General features: G+C 41.5%; 1 protein-coding gene across 1 annotated transcript in view; it reads left to right on the top strand.

The window, feature by feature from the left end:
- Window positions 1-18,819, top strand: part of tspan9a (tetraspanin 9a) — a 102,957-nt gene that overhangs the window by 57,605 nt on the left and 26,533 nt on the right. Inside the window, exon 2 of the mRNA XM_079568305.1 lies at window positions 15,692-15,883. Within this exon, the coding sequence (XP_079424431.1) occupies window positions 15,692-15,883 (192 nt within the window). The remainder of the gene's footprint in view (window positions 1-15,691; window positions 15,884-18,819) is intronic.

Raw genomic sequence — 18,819 nt, 5'->3', positions numbered from 1 at the left:
TTGCGTGCCAAACTTCTTGAGCGATCAAACAGAAGCACATCAACTGGAATAGTACCCACTTTAATGAAAAGAAATACTTGTCGTCAAGGTTGTACGGTGTCCATTTGGCCACTTTGCTCTGCGCTATGGCTTTGAATTGCGGCTTATGGCGAAACATTGGATGGTTAGAAGGGATCTAGGAAAAGCGCTGAGTACATGTTTTTTTTTTTTTTTTACTTACTGCACAGTAAAGCCTATGGCGCATTAGGGATCTCTCTTTTCTCACACACCTGAGGTGTCTCTGCTAGGAACCGTGTCCCACCTTCCTATAATCCAACTGTGTCCGGCCCTGCTGCACCTCTGCTGAGTTAGCAACCTTATTAGGCCCTTTCCGCTATAGTGAAATGCTATGGGAGGCTGGCCAACCGTCTGCTGCCCGTGAGGATGTTCGGCATGGCTGTTCTGGCAAAACGGAGTGGGATATTTATACAGGCCAAACATTTGTGTGCCTCTATAGACCCAGCACTTAATGTGGAGGAAAATAGGCAGTCGTAAAAGGGTATTTATTTGGAAATTTACGGTACACAATTGCCTCATAAGGTATTGTCGCTTGCAGCTTTGATGTCGTCAGCAAGCTATAATATTCGTGTATAATTACAGATTTGGGTTTGGAAGTGCTCCCTACTTCATCAGCAGCGTTTATGTATTCATTGAGCTCATTGGAACCACTATGGCATTTATATGGCCGTCGGTGGCTTTATTAAACTGTGCTCTCCAGAGCTTCATTTATGGTTGAATCCAATACTAATGACAATCAGAGATCAGGGACCGCAGAGCTGCTGTAGCTTATAGTCATTCATATGTTGTCTCTATTTATAATTCTTGCTAAAACTCAATCTCTCACATCAGTTTTAATCAGAATCTCTACAAGACTTGTAATGTAATTTCTGAAAACAACATGGCAGTTCCAAAAATAAATACCAATGACAATAAGTTATTTATAAAACTGTTTCATGTGCAAAATGCTCCACTAGCGCTTGTTTAGTCGGCTGACTGCATTAGGCTCAAACAAACCCTTACACACCTTCTTTGTTGCTCGAGCATTCTGTAAAACAAGGGATGCTTCACATCACTGATGTTAGACTTGTCCATTCCGTGCACATTGTCTGGTAAAGAAGATTGAGTGACCTTTATTTTCCGACCAATCACCTTCAATGCATTTAAATCATGATAACATTTTTCCAGAGTAAAAAGGCTTTGGCTTTAGGGTGTAGAGCAGGGGTGTCAAACTCATTTTGGGTCGCGGGCCGAAATTCAGCTCCCACGGCGGGTCGCGGGCCGCATATAATAAAGATTTTTTTTTATAAATATATATAAATTATATATATATATATATATATATATATATATATATATATATATAAATGAAAAATATAAATATTATTATAAATGAATATTAATAAGCTGTGATTTGGTCAAAGCCCCAATTTGACTGTAGCTTCATTAATAACAACGGCTTACACTTGTATTGCACTTTACAAGCCGGTGTCACAAGTTTCTACATAGTAGTCATTATTCATTCACTCCACACTCTGTGGTGGTAAGCTGTTATTGAAGCCACAGCCGCCCTGGGGCAGACTGTCCATTTACCACGTGGCTATATCATGTGTTGTTCATATCCTGAGCTCTTATGTCAGTGCCCTCTGCTGGACACGTGTGGAACTCTTTCCTTTTTTTTATTTAATGCCCCCTAGTGGCAAGAATGAGCATACTAGTTATTCTTTAAAAAATCATAACTCGGCACAGGAATGGGCTAGAGACTTACTACTACCTACATACTCTGGAATTTATGCTCTACAGGGCAGGGGCCGGATTAAATCATATCGCGGGCCGGATCAGGCCCGCGGGCCGTATGTTTGACACCCCTGGTGTAGAGTGTGTAGTGTGTGGATGGAATGGTGGGTCTTTGATTCACAGATCAAAACTCCAGCATTAGGACTGGATGGATGGTAACTAAAATATTAGGGCTTTGTTTCAGTGTAGGGAAACACTTAAGGAAAGCGATTGTTCTTTTTTTTTTGTGATAAAAAGGCAGAAATATGTTTTAAAAGGATCAACCGTCTATGATTAGTCCTGACATACTGTAGCAGTCCTTGGAATCCCCATCTAGAATATTAGGCTATGGTCATAGACATCTTCCTTTCAAGCCACAATCACATCGGATTTCCTCCTTCTTGGTTCTTTCCATCTTGTTCTCGTTGCATAATTGAAGTGCCTTGGGGTGCTCATCCTGATTGAAGATTCTTGTTTGGACGGTGCAGATCTTGCTGCAGAATTAGTCAGGGATGGCTAATAGCTTTCACCCCCACAATCGCCCTGTTCTTCCTCACCTACCTTGTGCCTCCCAGGGCAGCGGCTCCTGTCAGGTGTGAGATAGTGCCGATGCGTCAGCACAGACAGCAGGGATAGCCCCAGACAGCCACTGAAACACCAGCCAGTCTTTAATCCTTCCTGGCACAATTGATTTCGAGTCACTTTGCACAGAATAGCTCTTCTTGTGGGAGCGGGCAGGCAGAGAGAGAGAAGGAACATACACCACTTGAGACGCCACCCCCCCAGACGAGCTAAGGTAACCTCCCTTTTGCTAAGTACACATCCAGGCGACCAACCAGAACTAGCAGCGAATTGGATCACCTTTGCTGCCCCAGTAAGCCTGTGATGAATGGTGGCAACCTATTCTCTTTGGAAACACGTCAAACTGAAAAGACATGAGCTGCAGTGGTAGTCAAAATGATAGAAGACGCTTGACCGGAAAGTATAGAATTTTGCTGGGCTCCAAAATATATCGAAAATTCTTACATTATTCTTAGGGCTTCTTCTTTTAATAGTGTTATTTGTTCACCTTTTACTAACTAAGTAACCTCTGTACCTTAATAAATCCTTTTCGTAGTCTCTCAGGCTAACGGGCAAAGCTATCTGCAAGCTAGCGCCACTTTAGCAGTATTTACAGCCAAGTTTGAGTGAAAAAAAATGATCTCCATTGTGTAATTGGGTTGTGGCGATGTACAATATCCCTCTCTCCCTTTGTCTTTTCTGTCTGTGTAGTATTTACTCTCCCAGACGATTAATGAGTAAAAAAAAAACGCAACATGCTACGACACCTGCAGTGGCATTTATGGCCTCTATAGGGGCATGAGTGACTTCGTACTGCTTTTTCTTTCCCATTTGTTCCCAACCTCTTATATTCTTTACACTTATTACTGAAAACAACCTATTCGTACTATGTGGCTTTTTCTAATGTTGTTTTTCTTTCTTTCTTTTATACCAGGAATGCATGTGTTTAAAGAGGATAATAACCAACGATTGCTGTTATTCATAGAAAGACGATCAGTTTGCTATCAGTGGGTTGAGCTCTCTCACACTGGAACTCGAGGAAAGCTCTTGTGGGTGAATGAAACTTTAACCACTCCGATGAAGCTTTTAAGGCTCACTTCTCAGCATCTATCCTCGCCTTTGAATTTCTGCGTGTTTATTCTAGGCCTGAAAGCCACCTTCGCAGACAGTGTGAATAATTTACTGCTTATGCTCCCGTGCTGAAGTCAGGGGAGAATGGCAGGGAAGCCCCCAGGTATCGCTCAGAAACAATTTACTAGAAAGCTCCATGTTTGCCTTCAGCTTAGTGTGTCGAAGAGCGTTAAATGCTTGGTACAAGCTTGTAGCGATCAATGGGGCTAGTGGCTCGGGCATTAGTCTTTTACAGAGGCCACTTGATGTCAAAAAAAAAAAAAAAAAGGATAGCAATATTATGGAAGTTAGACTAAGTGGGAGTTCTAAGTTAATTGTTATCATTTCTCATGTAGCCATCTTGTTCAGTTTTATGGTTCACATTCTTCTCTTGGCACCGTCCAGAATTAGCATAAAGGTTCATGTGGTGTGATAGAAGTGATTCAAGCTGCTGGCGGAAAAAAAATAAATGGGGCCACTTCAACATGCAAAAAAACTTTTTCACTTTTGAGATTATAGGTTATGGAATTATGGAAGACCGTATGTTAGGAGAACTGGTCATTTTCAATCTCAAGTCCAAGGAAAATTAGATGAGGATGACGAGCCAAAAAAAATGAGGGAAACCATGTGTGATCCCCAGAGATTTGTCTGCATTTTCCACGTTTAAAGTGGGTGTAGGAGCCCATCACTGCACGTCTCAACAACACAAAACCCAAGTGTGAAGTCGTTTGATATTAATTGCTATCTAGAACATGTTCAAGTCTGGCAACATTTTAATTATATGTAAATTTGGTCTACTTTGTTCTTGTCGAGCTTTCAACCACCCAGTACGGAGTGATTGAATAATGACTACAATTTGTTTTTGTTTGTTTTTTTTGTCTGTCATCTCTTGACACATACTTTTAAAATGAATATCCTCAACTGGCACAGATTTCACGGTGCAGAAAATTTAACATATATCACCGTTGAATAACACAGTGTCATGTCCTTGTCCATATCACTGGCAGTCCATCTAGCTCTTTGGTTGCTATGTGCAGCTCTGGCTTATCGGGTCATAAGGCACAAGATGAGAAATATTCCTCTCCCTGGATTGAATATCAGCTGTCTTTATTTCATTGCAAAATCAATGGCGGCTAAAGTGCAACGGATAGAAAATATGTGTTCTGTGTAAAAGAGAAAGATGATGTTGTAATAAAGGGCAGAGGCGATGCTGGTGAGATAAAGCATCCTCTCACCATCACGCGGTGCTTTTAAGGTGGCATTTCTCCTAATTTTATGCTCAGTTGTGCGCTAATAGAAGCACTTTGTAATTACTTAGCTAAAGGTTAGTTTGCAATACGTGCCTATGGAATGCCATTATAAGACGTGATGCATTTACTTTACCTCATAGCCCATGTTCGGTTCCATTAGTGGCTGATAACTTGACATTAGCTGAATAGCACATATGAAACGGTAATAGCTTTTAAAGATTGAGTAGCTAAAACTCTGCGAGTGCCTTCTGAAGAAACCACTGTGCTTGTTTGATTATTCTAAAATGTAAGATTAATTTTGCATATCTTTAACGTTTCAGCTATCAAGCATCTATTATAGGCTGCTGTAAGTACAATGACAAGCTTTAAGACCTTTCTTCTTTAAATGACAATTAACCTCTTACCCCCGACCTGAACCGAGAGCATGTTCTCCAGTTCGGCTTTACCCAAATCTGAAAGCTTCTTGACTGGAGAGCAACAGTGTAAGGCCTCATTTGAAAGCTAAGACCCACAAAATTGATCGTAGCTACATTTTTGTCACATTTTTGAAGTGTTTTTGAAGTGTTTTCTGCTCTTTTTTTCTCCCCGTTTGTCATGTTTTGGTCAGTCATTGTTATTTTTCATTGCTTTTTATGTAGCATTTTTGTTGTTTTTGTGCTTTTTCATCACTAATGCCAAACTGGAGAAAATGTGCTCGGTTGAGGTTGGGGTAAAGGTAATGGTAATGGTCTCTACTTATATAGCGCTTTTCCACCTACATTAGGCACTCAAAGCGCTTTACAGCAAGGATCCACTCACCCATTCATACTCTCATTCATACACCAATGTACACAGACACTGGGGGTGTCTTGCCCAAGGACACAACGGCAGTGTGCACTTCCAGGAGGTGGGATTCGAACCCCCGACCTTCCGATCATGAGACGACCCGCTCTACCATCTGCGCCACTGTCGCCCCGAGAGGGTAAGAGGTTCGGGTGGGGCGATGTCCCCTTTATTGGCAGTTGACGATGTTTACAGTGAAACATTGTGATGGACGGTGATTGACGATTCAGCTGAGGCAGTGAGCGGACAATGCATCTGACTCTGAGCTTTTCCTCCATAAAATTCAGCTTTGAAAAAGGCTACGAGAACAAAAGATATGACGCTCGGCTTATGCCATTCAATGCTGCTTCGGCCACCGCTTCGGCATCACAATGGTGGCTCTCCATCATGATGGACAATGACTATGGGTCAGATTCCAAAATATTGTTGAACTAGTAGTTTTTTAGCTCTGTCTTTCATAATCTGCCAAAACAGTGCAGCGAAAATGCCCCGTTTACCAGTCCTCATGGATCAAAAGCATGCTCTGTTGAGTCGACATGATGCTGATACATATGACGCCTGAGCTCAAAATAAAATGACACCTTTTCCATCTGTTACTGCCACTTTACAAAGCATTTTCGTCAATCTTGTCACTAAACGCTTTCTTGGGCGTTAACAGCGCATACTCTGTCGGTCGGTCGCTCAACCACCTTGCAGCGAATCATCCACTGGGGCAATCTTCTCTGTCACGAGCACTGGTGACGATTTGACAAAAGCTGTCATTCTTCACGACGCGGCAAATTCCCACATCAACCTCCCGGAGTGGCACGAGTGTGAAAAAGGTCAAAGACGTCCAACTTCCCCGTACACACTGCCTCAGCATCCTTGAGCAAGGCTGTAGCGTTGCCCGAACCATGTGCGGATTCCATCGACTGACTCTTCGCTTGAATTAAACGTCAGCGTACAATGTCTCATGTGTCAAGCCAACCGTTTAGAGCGCAATATCTTCCATTCCTCAGACTCACACCATATCGTTGAACCGACTAGCCTTCTCTCGCTGTTTGGAAAGTTCCTTAGCAGTTGCCCTGCAGAGAAACAGCTCAATTATTTTCAGCCGGAAGGCGAGAACCGTTGGACCTGGTCTGTAGCTGTGCACATACGGAAGCAGTGTTCAAGAGGCTGGCTGGCTTCTTAAGAAAAAGTAAAATACTTCCCCACGCACATGTCATTTCAGACGGTGGTGTTTTAATTAATATTGTACAGCTGTTTCTAGTGCTATACAAGCCAAATGCAACTTTTCTTCTGGTTTTAATCATTACACCCATTGCCGCTCCCTGTGTTGCTCATACTATTAAAGCCTATTAAAGTGTTTAGATGTCTTGCCCACTTTGCTACCCAAATGAAAAACATATACCAACTAATGTGTACAAAAGCTTTCAACTTGATTGAAAGCCAATCAATTATTTGCATGGTTTAGATATAAATAACACCATTTGTCGAGTTTCTTTTCTCACCTTTGCAGACACGAGGCATACTCGCAGCTTTGCCGGTGAATGTCATCTCCTTCTAACTGTGCCTGGGTACTTGTGTCACTTTACGGTGGACAAATGGCAAATTAGAGACAGCAGCCCTTTCCGCTTTGACGTAAAGGTGCACTCCAAATTGTGGCCACACTGAGCTGAAAAGGTCATATCTCATCCCAGTCCCACTCCTTAAGCGTTAATCCATTTCACCACTGTCCATCCCGACTGTCACATGTGCTGTTAACTTTGTGAACTCCATTTCAGCTTTGAGAGCAGTGCACATTTTTGTCGCAGCATTTTTCATCATTGCCCTCCAGAGACATGTTGCCATCAGCTTTGAATTTCACCCTTCAAACACACATTTAATAATAACTTGGGCGCCTAAATCCGAGCCGGCATCCTTACAAAGAGATTGGGAAAGTCTGCGGTTTTGACAGTAGGTTATTTTCTTTCTTTTTTTTGCAACTAAAGTGAAAAAATACAAAGTTGAAGCAGTTGTGCACTAAAAGATTCATCCTTGTCTCAAAGCTTGTTAAAAACTGGTATTTTCAAGTTCCGGATGTACGGCCAACCATCTAGGCTATCCGAATTCATGGCAATTGCTTCACTTTCTCGGCTGCTGCTTCAAAATCAAACATATTTGCACACCTTTGAATGTAGTAATAATTATCTGGTGGTCAGATGTTTTTGATTGCTTTAATCTTATGCCCGCAAGTGTTAAATAAACAAGTCTGCCAAAAAGATTCGGAATATGCAGTCAAGCCTTTTTATATTCAGACGCTTCATGAAAACAAAATGACCATGATTGTAGTCCCGCACCATTAATCACATGTGACTCAGAGATATTAAAGACCTTAGAGGAGATGTGTTTGTGTAAGATAAGTTCAGAGTTATCATATACAGGCGTTCACCATTTTACACTTTGTCTACTGTAAGCGAAGAAGCTCTCCCCATTGGGGCTGGGTACCACTAAACGATACCAGTACAGTATCAGAACCAGGTATTTTAGGTACTAGTGGTATTGAAAAAATAAAATTATCGAATGCAGCATTAAAGAAAGTGACTTTGTTGTTTCAGCTCTAATAAATGATTGTTCCCCATTTTCCCTGCTTGTTTTCCCACTTTTCCTTACTATTTTTTTTTATTTTATTTTATTTTTTTGCCCCATTTTCTTTTTCTTCTAATTTTCCCAATTTTTTCCCCTCATTTTTACTCATTTTTTATTACTAATATTTCCCCTAATATTTATATTTGCCACATTTTCCCCATTTTTTTCCCTTATTTTTGCCATAATTTCTCCCAATTTTGCCCGAATTATTCCAGATTTTTCTCACATCTTGACATTGGGGATATACCCCATAAATTTGCAGATCTTCCCAACACTATTGTTCTGCCTTTCGGTTCGAGACGACAAATATTTTACTACTGTGTGCCCAGGTCCCCTCTGGAACCTAACTGGAAACTTGTAATGATCACCAAACTATAACATACAGTACATACGGGAACGTGGTCACAATAAAGTTAAACGTTCATTCTGAAAGACACATTCCCTGAATGGCATCCTTAGTGAACCATAAAAAATGGACATTGTGCAGTGAAAGTATTAAGAGTATCTGTGATTATGAAAACCATAGTGTCTATCGTCTACCCACCGTCTCTGCCATCTTCTGTTTACGATGCTCCGAGCATTAGAGTAGCATTAAAGTAATCCTTGATCCTTCTCACAGATGGGATATATAAACATGACCAGTCCAGCAATTAAAAAGAAGATAAGGAGCTCATCCGACAGACGTGAGGTCAAGCTGAGTGGCACACGCCAAGAACAGAACGACCAATCAGATCAAAGCTTAAGAGTGGAGGTATTTCTCTGGCCTCATTGTCTTGGTATTACAGCTTTAGTTGTAGTAGTAGGAGTAGCATTAAGTGTGAGGAGGCTATGGGAGATTAAGGTGGATGGCTTTAAAACACAGATCAGACAGGGCGAACGGGGCCAGGCGGTAGAGTGACACACTTGGATGATCTCCCTTCACTGGGCATTTAACACAATTAAAGAGCAGGCACAATGGTCCTCACCACCTGCCCGCTGGTGTAAATCCACTATACGAGAACTAATACTTACTTTATCTGCGGCCAGGGACATCGGATCCTCGTTGAATCTGAATCCTTCTGTAGAGTTTGGCATCGGATTTTGTGAATGGGAGCAACATCTGGGAACTTATGCTGTAATGTCGTGTCCCTTAATGGGTGGAAACAACTCATTCTACTCAGTCTTGCTTTTACATACCTATTATTTCACTGCCAATGGATGATCGGGGCTATATATTAGGGTTGAGCCGAATGCTTGCTTCAGCTCTACATAGTGGCGTTACTTTAGAATAGTAATTGTACTCAAATAATATCCTGCATAATCAGTAAATGTTCACCCTGGCTGAATGTGTCCAGTTTTTAGGAGGAAGAAGAAGAGAAGTGAATTGAGACATTTTTTCATTGTCAACCTGGAAGCCAATAATAAAAATCAATAGTGACCTTTTGCTTTTCTAGTGAACTATTGCCAAGCTCATATTGTTTATCTTTACTCTTCTTTGTCATTGATGCATTGTTTTACCTTTGAACTCACGCAATTAAAAAAATGTTGTTGTTATTGTTCTATTTATTCAAATGTTTTATAGAACAGGCTTTATTAGGACAGCTGTGTTAAGACTTAAGCCAAATCAATTTTACTGCAAGCTGTGAGGCAGATCATTTATTGTGGAAAGGCCAAAAGGAAATAGGAAAATACGTTTAGTAGACACATTAACTTTTTATGAGTTCCAAATTCAACTTTCCAACACCAAAGACCGAACCATAGCCTCCGCCTCCTAAATGATGTATAACATATCCTTCTGTTGGGTGTCAGCTGTGCTTCTATGTATTAACTATAATGCATAGGGACGTGACCTTTAGCTGCAGTTTTCAGTTGAATTTTTTTTTTTCTCTCCCACTTTTTAATCTGGCAGGCATTAGGGACCCACGAGTGCCTCCCAGTGAATGCAGTGCCTTCTGAATTATTTAGATAACTCATGATTGAAACTGTTTCACTGCACCGCCCTTATACCTGCGGTCCTATACCGACACACCAGATTGTTCATTCATGTTGGTGAGGAATTCAATCTACAGTATGCGTCGTATGTTTTAGCAAAGCAGAGCGAACCTTCTGTGACTTCAGCCTTGACGGCAGCATTCACATTTAATTTCATGGTTAACACTGTTCATCAGTGCCTGGACCTAGTAATAGGCTTTTATGTATTCACAGTAATTGTGTTCTTACTCCATTGACTTAATGTCATTTGATGGCCATTTGTGTGCTGTCAAACTGGGCTTGTTCGAAGGACTTTATGAACATATAGAAAAGGGTGTAAATGTGTATTCCAAACTCTGCCAATGTGACTTCCAAACATTGCTTAAATATTGCAGCAGATGTGGTGATTTCTGTACATTAGTATTGCCGTTACACACGGAATACTAAAACTACAAATATCACTTCAAGTATTCTCAAGTATTCAGTATTATACTCAATTCTAGAAATGGTCAAATGAATAGCATTAAGTCGCTTTTCCACAGGCAGGCACGACTCAGCCCAGTGTTTGGCGAGCTTTTCCACTGCAGAGGCCTGCCAAACCGGTCAGACCAGGTATACGTTTTGGGACCGTCCTCTGGCTGTGACTAAAGCGTGCTGAACCAAGACTGACGTGATGTGAACAGACTGCTGGCCTCTCGTAGGCCAACGAGAGAGCGGACAGCCCTCACTAATGACACGCAGGTCATAGGTATTTAATATTTCAACATCATACCGCAGTTCTAAAAGTGGATTTTGCCGATATTAGCCTTTTGCTGCTGTTAGTGCAACTTAGCATAACATTTCTGAGCCTTGGCACCTCTGAATGATGCAGCATTTGTCCACATTTGTTCTCCTCGCAGCTTACAAAACTTTAATGATGATCTGTACAGTGTGCTTCTCTGTGGGGACGTCGCCCACAACAACTGCGGTTGTGTCGGGTAGTGGAAACAAAAGCATGTAGGGGAGACTGGGTATGAATGTAACACTTTTTGCTTCAGCACCTGTAACTCACTGATTTTTTTAGCTAGAGTTCTCAAACTTTTATACAAAGTACCTGCATTTGTTAACTACAAATGGCACCAATTAAAACCCCTGGAAGAATATCACAGACCTTGTGAGTTGATGTCAAATACGTGGTGTTCCTGTGTTACAACCTACCCCACTACCGGGGTAGGTTGTAACAGTTAGACAAAAGAAATAAAAACAGAGGCCACGTCATGTGATATGCTTCCAATAGAGGTTTATTTAAATAAAAGAACAATCCAGAACAATCACTCTCTCTCTCTCTAACCTGTCATGCTTACCTCAGGTGGAATCAGTCCATAATACAGGTCTGCTGTCTGAGTCAAATAGTCCGCCAGCACATGCTTCAGTAACCTACACTAGGATGATCACTGGACCCCGGTCTCTCAGCTTCTGCTGTGTTTTGTATCTGCTCAGTTGTACATGGCAGATCCCATGTGCCTTCACGACTGATCTGACTTGCCCTTCTTTCTGACCAAATCAGATGCTTTTTTTTTTAAAAACATTAGCTGGCACAAATCTGTCAGTCTTTCTTTTCGACTGTCTAGGCATTCTGTAAAAGTATTAAAATCAAGAAAATGCCATTAGTTGAATGTCAGCCATTGTTTCTCTAGCTGTGTCAGCATAATGGTTTGAAATTAGCAGAAATGCGCATCACATTTTGCCTGAGAAACTACAATTCAATCTTATCTAAGTCATATGTTTTTTGTGCAATAGTACAAGCACTAAACAAAATAGTCTTGGTCAAAAAAATTCCTTTTTTTTTTCTCTATAGAATCTACAGGCACCTGTTTACAACCTTGACAACCACCATGTGGGATCAGGGAGGAAGTGGGTAAACACTGCTATATACATTTGACTCCTATCTTATCTCTGAATGGTGGAATTGGTGCTGTTACAACTCTCCCCATGTTTCAACCATACCCGGTCTCCCCTACTGGGTAGAGTCGATACGTGCACGTAGATCGTGGCGGTAGAGCTATGTGGAACAGTGCCTTTAGTAACAGTCACAGTAATAAATTATATTTCCAGCCAAACCAGAATAAAAATAGAGCGGAGTAGCTGAAATAAGTTATTTTGTCATGGTACATGGTGTGGTATCAGCTCGGTCGACCCCTGTCAATTTGTCAAATGTCTTCAAAACATGAAATGCTGAAGGACTTAAAGTACAAACTTTGAGGCATAACACTGAGGAACAGGGCTTTGAAGGAATTGCTTCCAAACCATATTTTGTGACTTCACAGTGCCACTTTTGTCCAGTCCCATCTGCATTATATCATCATAGATTATTTCTGCTTATACAGAATCACAAAGGTCAAAGGTTAATTGCGCTGACCCCTCAACAATGGCTGCCTCCATCAGTTTGAACGATCGCCCTCCCTCTGTTTATGTACATTTGATTCCTACAGGACCTATTAGACTTGGCACATCTCTCCTCGCCTCATAACCCCTGTATTTGCAGTCCCCTCCCTTCACCTCTCACTCTTACTTTGTTAATGCGCTCGGAGTCACTTTGTTTGGCTGCACCAAGCCATTAGTCAAACTGAAGCTCCCATTGTTTGTCAGTGGAGGTGCGCGGTGCATTCCCAAGTGCGGTGGCATCAGCTGGGCCATTCCTCAGCTGTAACTTTGTCAGCTTGAGAGAAAATTAGCTCGGTGCAGTGTTGCCGTGAATATTTTAGAATTCATTTTCTGGAGACAAGGCTTTGCTGGCTTATCCATGATTTGCAGCAGATGATGACTTCCAGGTTGGGAATAGGTTTCCCCGTATAATGTTTGTTTGCAATGCACGGCAGGTCTGGTTCAACATATTGCTGACAGGCATTGAAGTGGTCCGGAGCGGCAGAGCGGAGATTGGATAGGAATTGGGGGAGTAGTGTGTATAGGAGAGGGGGGAGAGGTGGCAGCATGATGATATACACTGAAGCCATAGACATATTTTATCTCATTTGGGATTTTTTTATTTAGTTTTTTTAAGGTTGGACCGCCCTGGGTATTTCATTTTACTAGGTGCAGACAAAAATGTCACTAGATGCAATAATTCACTGGCCATGTGTAATGGTAGTATCTGTGATAGACGATGAGTAGAGGTGGGTTGGACCCCATTTATGTAATTAAAGAATGCTACATTTAACATTATTAACATTATTAACATTATAGAGTTGTTTGAAAGAGCCTACAGAATGAAAGAGCCGACTGTACAACAAACATGTTTGTGAAGGCTGTCATCCAGGGAGTATCCATCATAGAAATTGTTAAATCATCAACTGGACTGGGTTTTTGTAGAGTTGAGGGCATCTCGCTTCTAGTCACAGAAGCTTCTTCTTAGCTCTTCAGGTCAGAAAAGACACTATTACCCAAACTGGAGTGGAGGAGGAGGGATTCTGGGAGGCGCCTGGGTCTTGTTTAGTCCACTCCAGTTTGCTTAATAGTGTCTTTTATGACCTAAAGAGCTAAGAAGAAGCTTCTGTGACAAGAAGCGAAACATCCTCAACTTTACCAAAATCCAGTCCAGTCGATGATTTAACCTTTTATACGATGAACACAAACATAGTACATTACTATATTCAAATGTAATACTGTACCGGATTGTACTATTGCCAAAAGGACTGAAAACTTTAGGCTAGAAATTATTTAGCATCTGCTGGCATTGGGAGAAGAAGAAATCTTTGAAGTGTGTAATCTGGAACTTTAGGAAGTTGAGTTTTTTCTCTTGGCAAATTAACAATAGATCACATACAATCCTAAAACACAGAGATCAAAAGCTTGCTGTGAAATTCAAAAAAAACTTTTGCTTGTATGGTCGATTGCTTTGTTTTGATTATTCAAGTAGAATTGGGTAAATACCCTGAAATTTGCCCCTACATCAGAATATTGTCTTCAGGCTTTTTGTTTGTTTCTTTGTGTCTTTTGGCTTCATTATGAAAATCTCTTTGCTAAATTTAGGGAAAAAACAAAATAATTGAGTTATTAACTTGACAACATAAGCCTTAGAGCGTCGCTATTAGAGATTAGATCCATTAAGGGACTCGGAAAAATTGGTAGTAAAAGCTTCCGTTTCTAACATTATCATCTTCATATCACCAAAAATAACAGTAGCCGTACTTCCCCGTAATTTAACCAGTGACATTTCCCTCTTAGACACCATGATAAAAACTTTTCTCCCTTCAGAGTAATAGTGTACGCTAATAGCCTCGGGCGCATCCCTGGCAGCGTGACAGGGAGGAATTAACGAAGAGTGCTCCCTCTAGGTGGAGTTCCAACCCACTGCAGACGCTTTCAGAGTGTGGTTTTAGTGCTCATTTCACTGTGGTGCCAGTAATTACTTTCTCTGTTTGTTTGGGGTTTAATATAATCAGCTCCAACTTGCAAACCAGCACGGCCTGAGTCCAAATTTTGTTCTAATCTTTCACCGAGTAATACGGGTTTATTGGAGACATAATTGGTGTAAAAACTCTTGTTTTCTTATGTATTTGATTTCTTTCAAACGGTTTCCTTGTAAGTCTGCCCTTGTATATGTGGTGATTTAGTGTGTAGGTTCTCAAACTGCGGTACAGCTTCAAGTGGTCGATACAAGGGTGGTCTGGGTTTGCTCAACTTGAAAGCTAACTGGTCTAATTGATGTATAGATTTGTCCGACTTTATGCTTGAATTGAATTCCAGGGCTGCCTTTGCACATTTTCTCCAATTCAGCTTTATCCAGAATCTAAAAGCTTCTTGACTGGAGAGTTCACAGCCTATAGGCCTGTGTAATGCCGCATTTGAAAGCTAGCAAAAATTGATCTAAACAGATCTTTTTCCTCAAATTGTTTGCGTGTTGCCGTCACTTTTTGGAGTCAACACTTTCTTGTTGCTATTTTGTTACACTTTCATCACATTTTTGATGCGTGTTCATCACATTTTTGTTGCCCTTTTGAAGCCTTTTCGTCACTTTATTATTGCGTTTTTGTGGCTTTTATTGTCACTTTTCCATCGCTTTTTTTGTTGCTTTCATCACATTGTTTGTCTAGTTTTTGATGCTGTTCTGGTGCTTTTTTTCAAGAAGCTTTTAGATTTGGGCACAGCCAAACTCGATAAAAGAGGTTAAATTATCCTCATTTTAGCCAGTAGCTGTAAAGAATCATGTTTATTTATAGTACTTTCAAAGACACACAGTTTGTAGTGCTTTACAGGGTCCCCAAGCTGAGCAGAAAAGCATACTGCCATTGTGTCCATGGGCAAGACACTTCACGAACCTTGCCATAATTTGAATGCCTTCGGAGGTAGCTATGTTAAAAAAAAAAAAAAAGGATCTTTCCCTTCATTGCAAATTCACTGCCAGCCTTGCTCCACTGACCACCGCTCTGTTGTCGAGGCCTGTCTGCGTTATTCCAGACTTGAAAGATATGCAAATGAACCTTTACATCTCCGAAACAACCCTGAAGCAGTGCGCACTTATGCGGTGTCGTCTCACCTTGTCACCTCTGTTCCTAATTGTTTATTTCATTTTTTCCCCTCTCTCTCTTTCTTTGCAGTTATGTGGCTGCGGGTTGCTCGGCGTGGGCATCTGGCTGTCCGTGTCTCAGGGCAGCTTCGCCACCTTCTCGCCCTCATTCCCCGCGCTCTCGGCCGCCAACATGGTAATCGGCGTCGGAGCCATCGTTATGGTTACGGGCTTCCTCGGTTGCCTCGGCGCCATAAAGGAGAACAAGTGCCTGCTCCTGAGCGTGAGTTTCATTCACATCAACCACGCACTGCCAGTATTTATGATGATAGCCCAATGCTCAGCGGCCAAAAGAGCCTGTATTTCTCTCCTAGTTTGAAAATGGAGGTCGTAGAAACATGTGCTGATTCCGTGCACTGCCTCTTATTGCCTTGGTGTGTCATGCTCTTTACCCTCTAACTACCGCTCTCAACCTTTAACCAGAACAGAATGGAGTAATAAATAATCAAAGCCTGTTAACTGCACGGTTTAAAACATATTGACATTTTTTCCAACTCTGTGCCAAAGTTAGTCCCAAACATTCCTTGTAGGGATGCACCGATACCGATACCACACGCTTGTACTTATGCTCGTACTCATTAATGACAAAGAAACCGATACCACTCGATGTGCAGCCGGCGCTCCTACGGGATGCACGAGAAAATAGAAATAAACTGGAGAATTCTTTATTGGAAATACAATATTCCACATAGAGCTGACTTTATTACAGACTACACTCCCTAGATCAGAGTCTGTGCTGGATTTAACCAGAGCTAAATGTTGTTGTTTTGGATTCTGCAATGTTTATAAGATACAGGCTAATGTTGCTAACTAGCCGCTAACTAGCTGCTAACAGCTCTGGCGATTCTTAAAGCAGTACTAAGTATCTCATGCCCCTAGAGGCCATAAGCGGCAATGCAGGTGTCGTAGCATGTTACGATGTTTTACTTAATAATTGTCCGTGACAGTAAATACTACGCTGATAGGAAAGACAGAGTGAGAGCAGGATATTGTACATCCAATTACACAATGGACTTTTTTTTTTTCACTCAAACTTGGCTGTAAATGCTGTTTAAGTGGTGCTAGCCCTCAGTTAGCTTTGCCCATTAGCCTGTTAGCTTCTTCTTCATGATTCCATTAGTGTGTATTGGTGACTCCAATAGAGATTATAATTTATTTATTTTTTTAATAAGATGGCATATCAATCAATCAATCAATCAATCAATCAAAACTTTATTTATAAAGCGCTTTTCATACAGAGTTGTAACACAAAGTGCTTTACAGATTAAAAGCAGTTCCCGCCCACCCAACCACCCACTCTTCCAAACAGACAACACTGCTCACCCCACCCCCCTCCCCATAGCCACACACACACACGCAGCCACACACACACACGCAGCCACACACACACACATACACGATGAAATAATGGACGTAGTGCTGAGTCTGGGTACAGATGAACCAGGTAAGGAAATGCCATCAGAGGAGCCGTCTGCACCGGGAGCGGTACATCAGCCACAGCCACAGGGCACCACCACTGGACACCCCGCGGAGGTGCAGCAGAAGCACCACACCTCCATCCGGGCACCCAGAGGACAGCGCCCACACAGCCACAGCCGACCACCGCTCCCGGGGCAGAGGGCTCCATCAGAGGAAACACTGGAAATTCTAAAAATGCAAAAATGCAATATACAAATAACAACATTAGAATAATAAAAACATATATATAAAACTAACTAAAAACTAGTATAATAAGATAATTATAAACATAAATAATAATAAAAATAACTGAATAAATAAGTAAGTAAGTAGAAATCAGCTAAAAGCTAAGCTAAAAAGGTGGGTCTTGAGCCTGCTCTTAAAAACATGAACGTTCTCTGCGGCCCTGAGCTCCTCCGGCAGGTCGTTCCAGAGGCGAGGGCCGTAATACTGGAAAGACGCCTCGCCATAAGTCTTTTTGTTGACTTTAGGAATAACAAGGAGACCTCTGCCAGAGGAGCGAAGGGGCCGTGAAGGTTCATAGGGTAAAAGCAGTTCTGAGAGATAAGAAGGACCAAGACCATTAAGACATTTAAAAACCATTAAAAGAACTTTAAAATCGATATGTTTAATTCTGATATGACTTCTCTTAAAAGGGAAGCCTACTTTATTGAAGGAAATGTAAATGAGTAAAGTAACTAATTATTAACCAATCTGCTGTGAAAAAGTCAGTCTATAAACCGTCTATTCACTTGAAAACGCCTTGTACTCGTAACGGTATTCGGTATCGGCAAGTACTTAAATCAAAGTACTCGTACTCGTATCGGTTTTAGAAAAAGTGGTATCAGTGCATCCCTAATTCCTTGAATGGGGTTTAGGGACCTGTTCAGCAGCACACGTAACTACATATCTATGCAAATATATTACGTGTCTTTTACAATTCTATGACAAACATTTTCATTCGCCCCTCGAGCAGAAATGTAACGCTTCACTGATGAATGCAAATCCGTGTAATACGCTGACCCCGGAAAACAAGCTCACGTCGAGTAAGCTCGCTCTCCATTTCCTTTAAAAGTACTAACAAGTGTGAAAAATATACTCACGGCCTTTGTCAAAAATGATTTTCACTGGTTGAATTTTTATCCCAGAAGGTTTACTGAGAAAGAATCATAAATGTCCATGCCTTTCAGACTTATTCGAGATATTGCAGTTTATTTCAAACTGAAAAGGACTCACTCTCTAAGATTCATTGATTGAAAAGCTTTTTCTTTTGTAAAACCATGCCGGTAAAACCATGTATTTTACACACAGGAAGAAAGTTGAGCCACACAAACTGGGTGCTGTCTTAAGAGTTGCCCAAAGTTATCTTGAGTGGTCTGGGTGAGCCGAAAACAAAGACAGTATCAACCGCATTGTCACAGGGATGCAGCCTCTCACACGCACCTCCGCTCGGGCCGTCACGGGCCGCTGAGAACATGGCAGCATATTTGTAGTTGCCTTTCAAGTGAAACTACACCAGATGCTCACAACTGACAGCGAAAGTCGGCCCTGCATTTTATTAAACCCCAGGGTGCCCAGCAAGTCGCAACATTAGCCCGGAGAGTGTGCCTTAGATGGCACACTGCAGTAAAGCCACTTAATTTTCACCGGCTCCACAATTGTACATGTTCTATTATTCATTACAAAGAATTCCCCATTTCC

This window comes from Gobius niger (assembly GCF_951799975.1).
Source record: "Gobius niger genome assembly, chromosome: 12".
NCBI lineage: Eukaryota > Metazoa > Chordata > Actinopteri > Gobiiformes > Gobiidae > Gobius > Gobius niger.
Note: the sequence above shows the minus strand (reverse complement) of the source record. Positions and strands in the feature narration are given on the sequence as shown.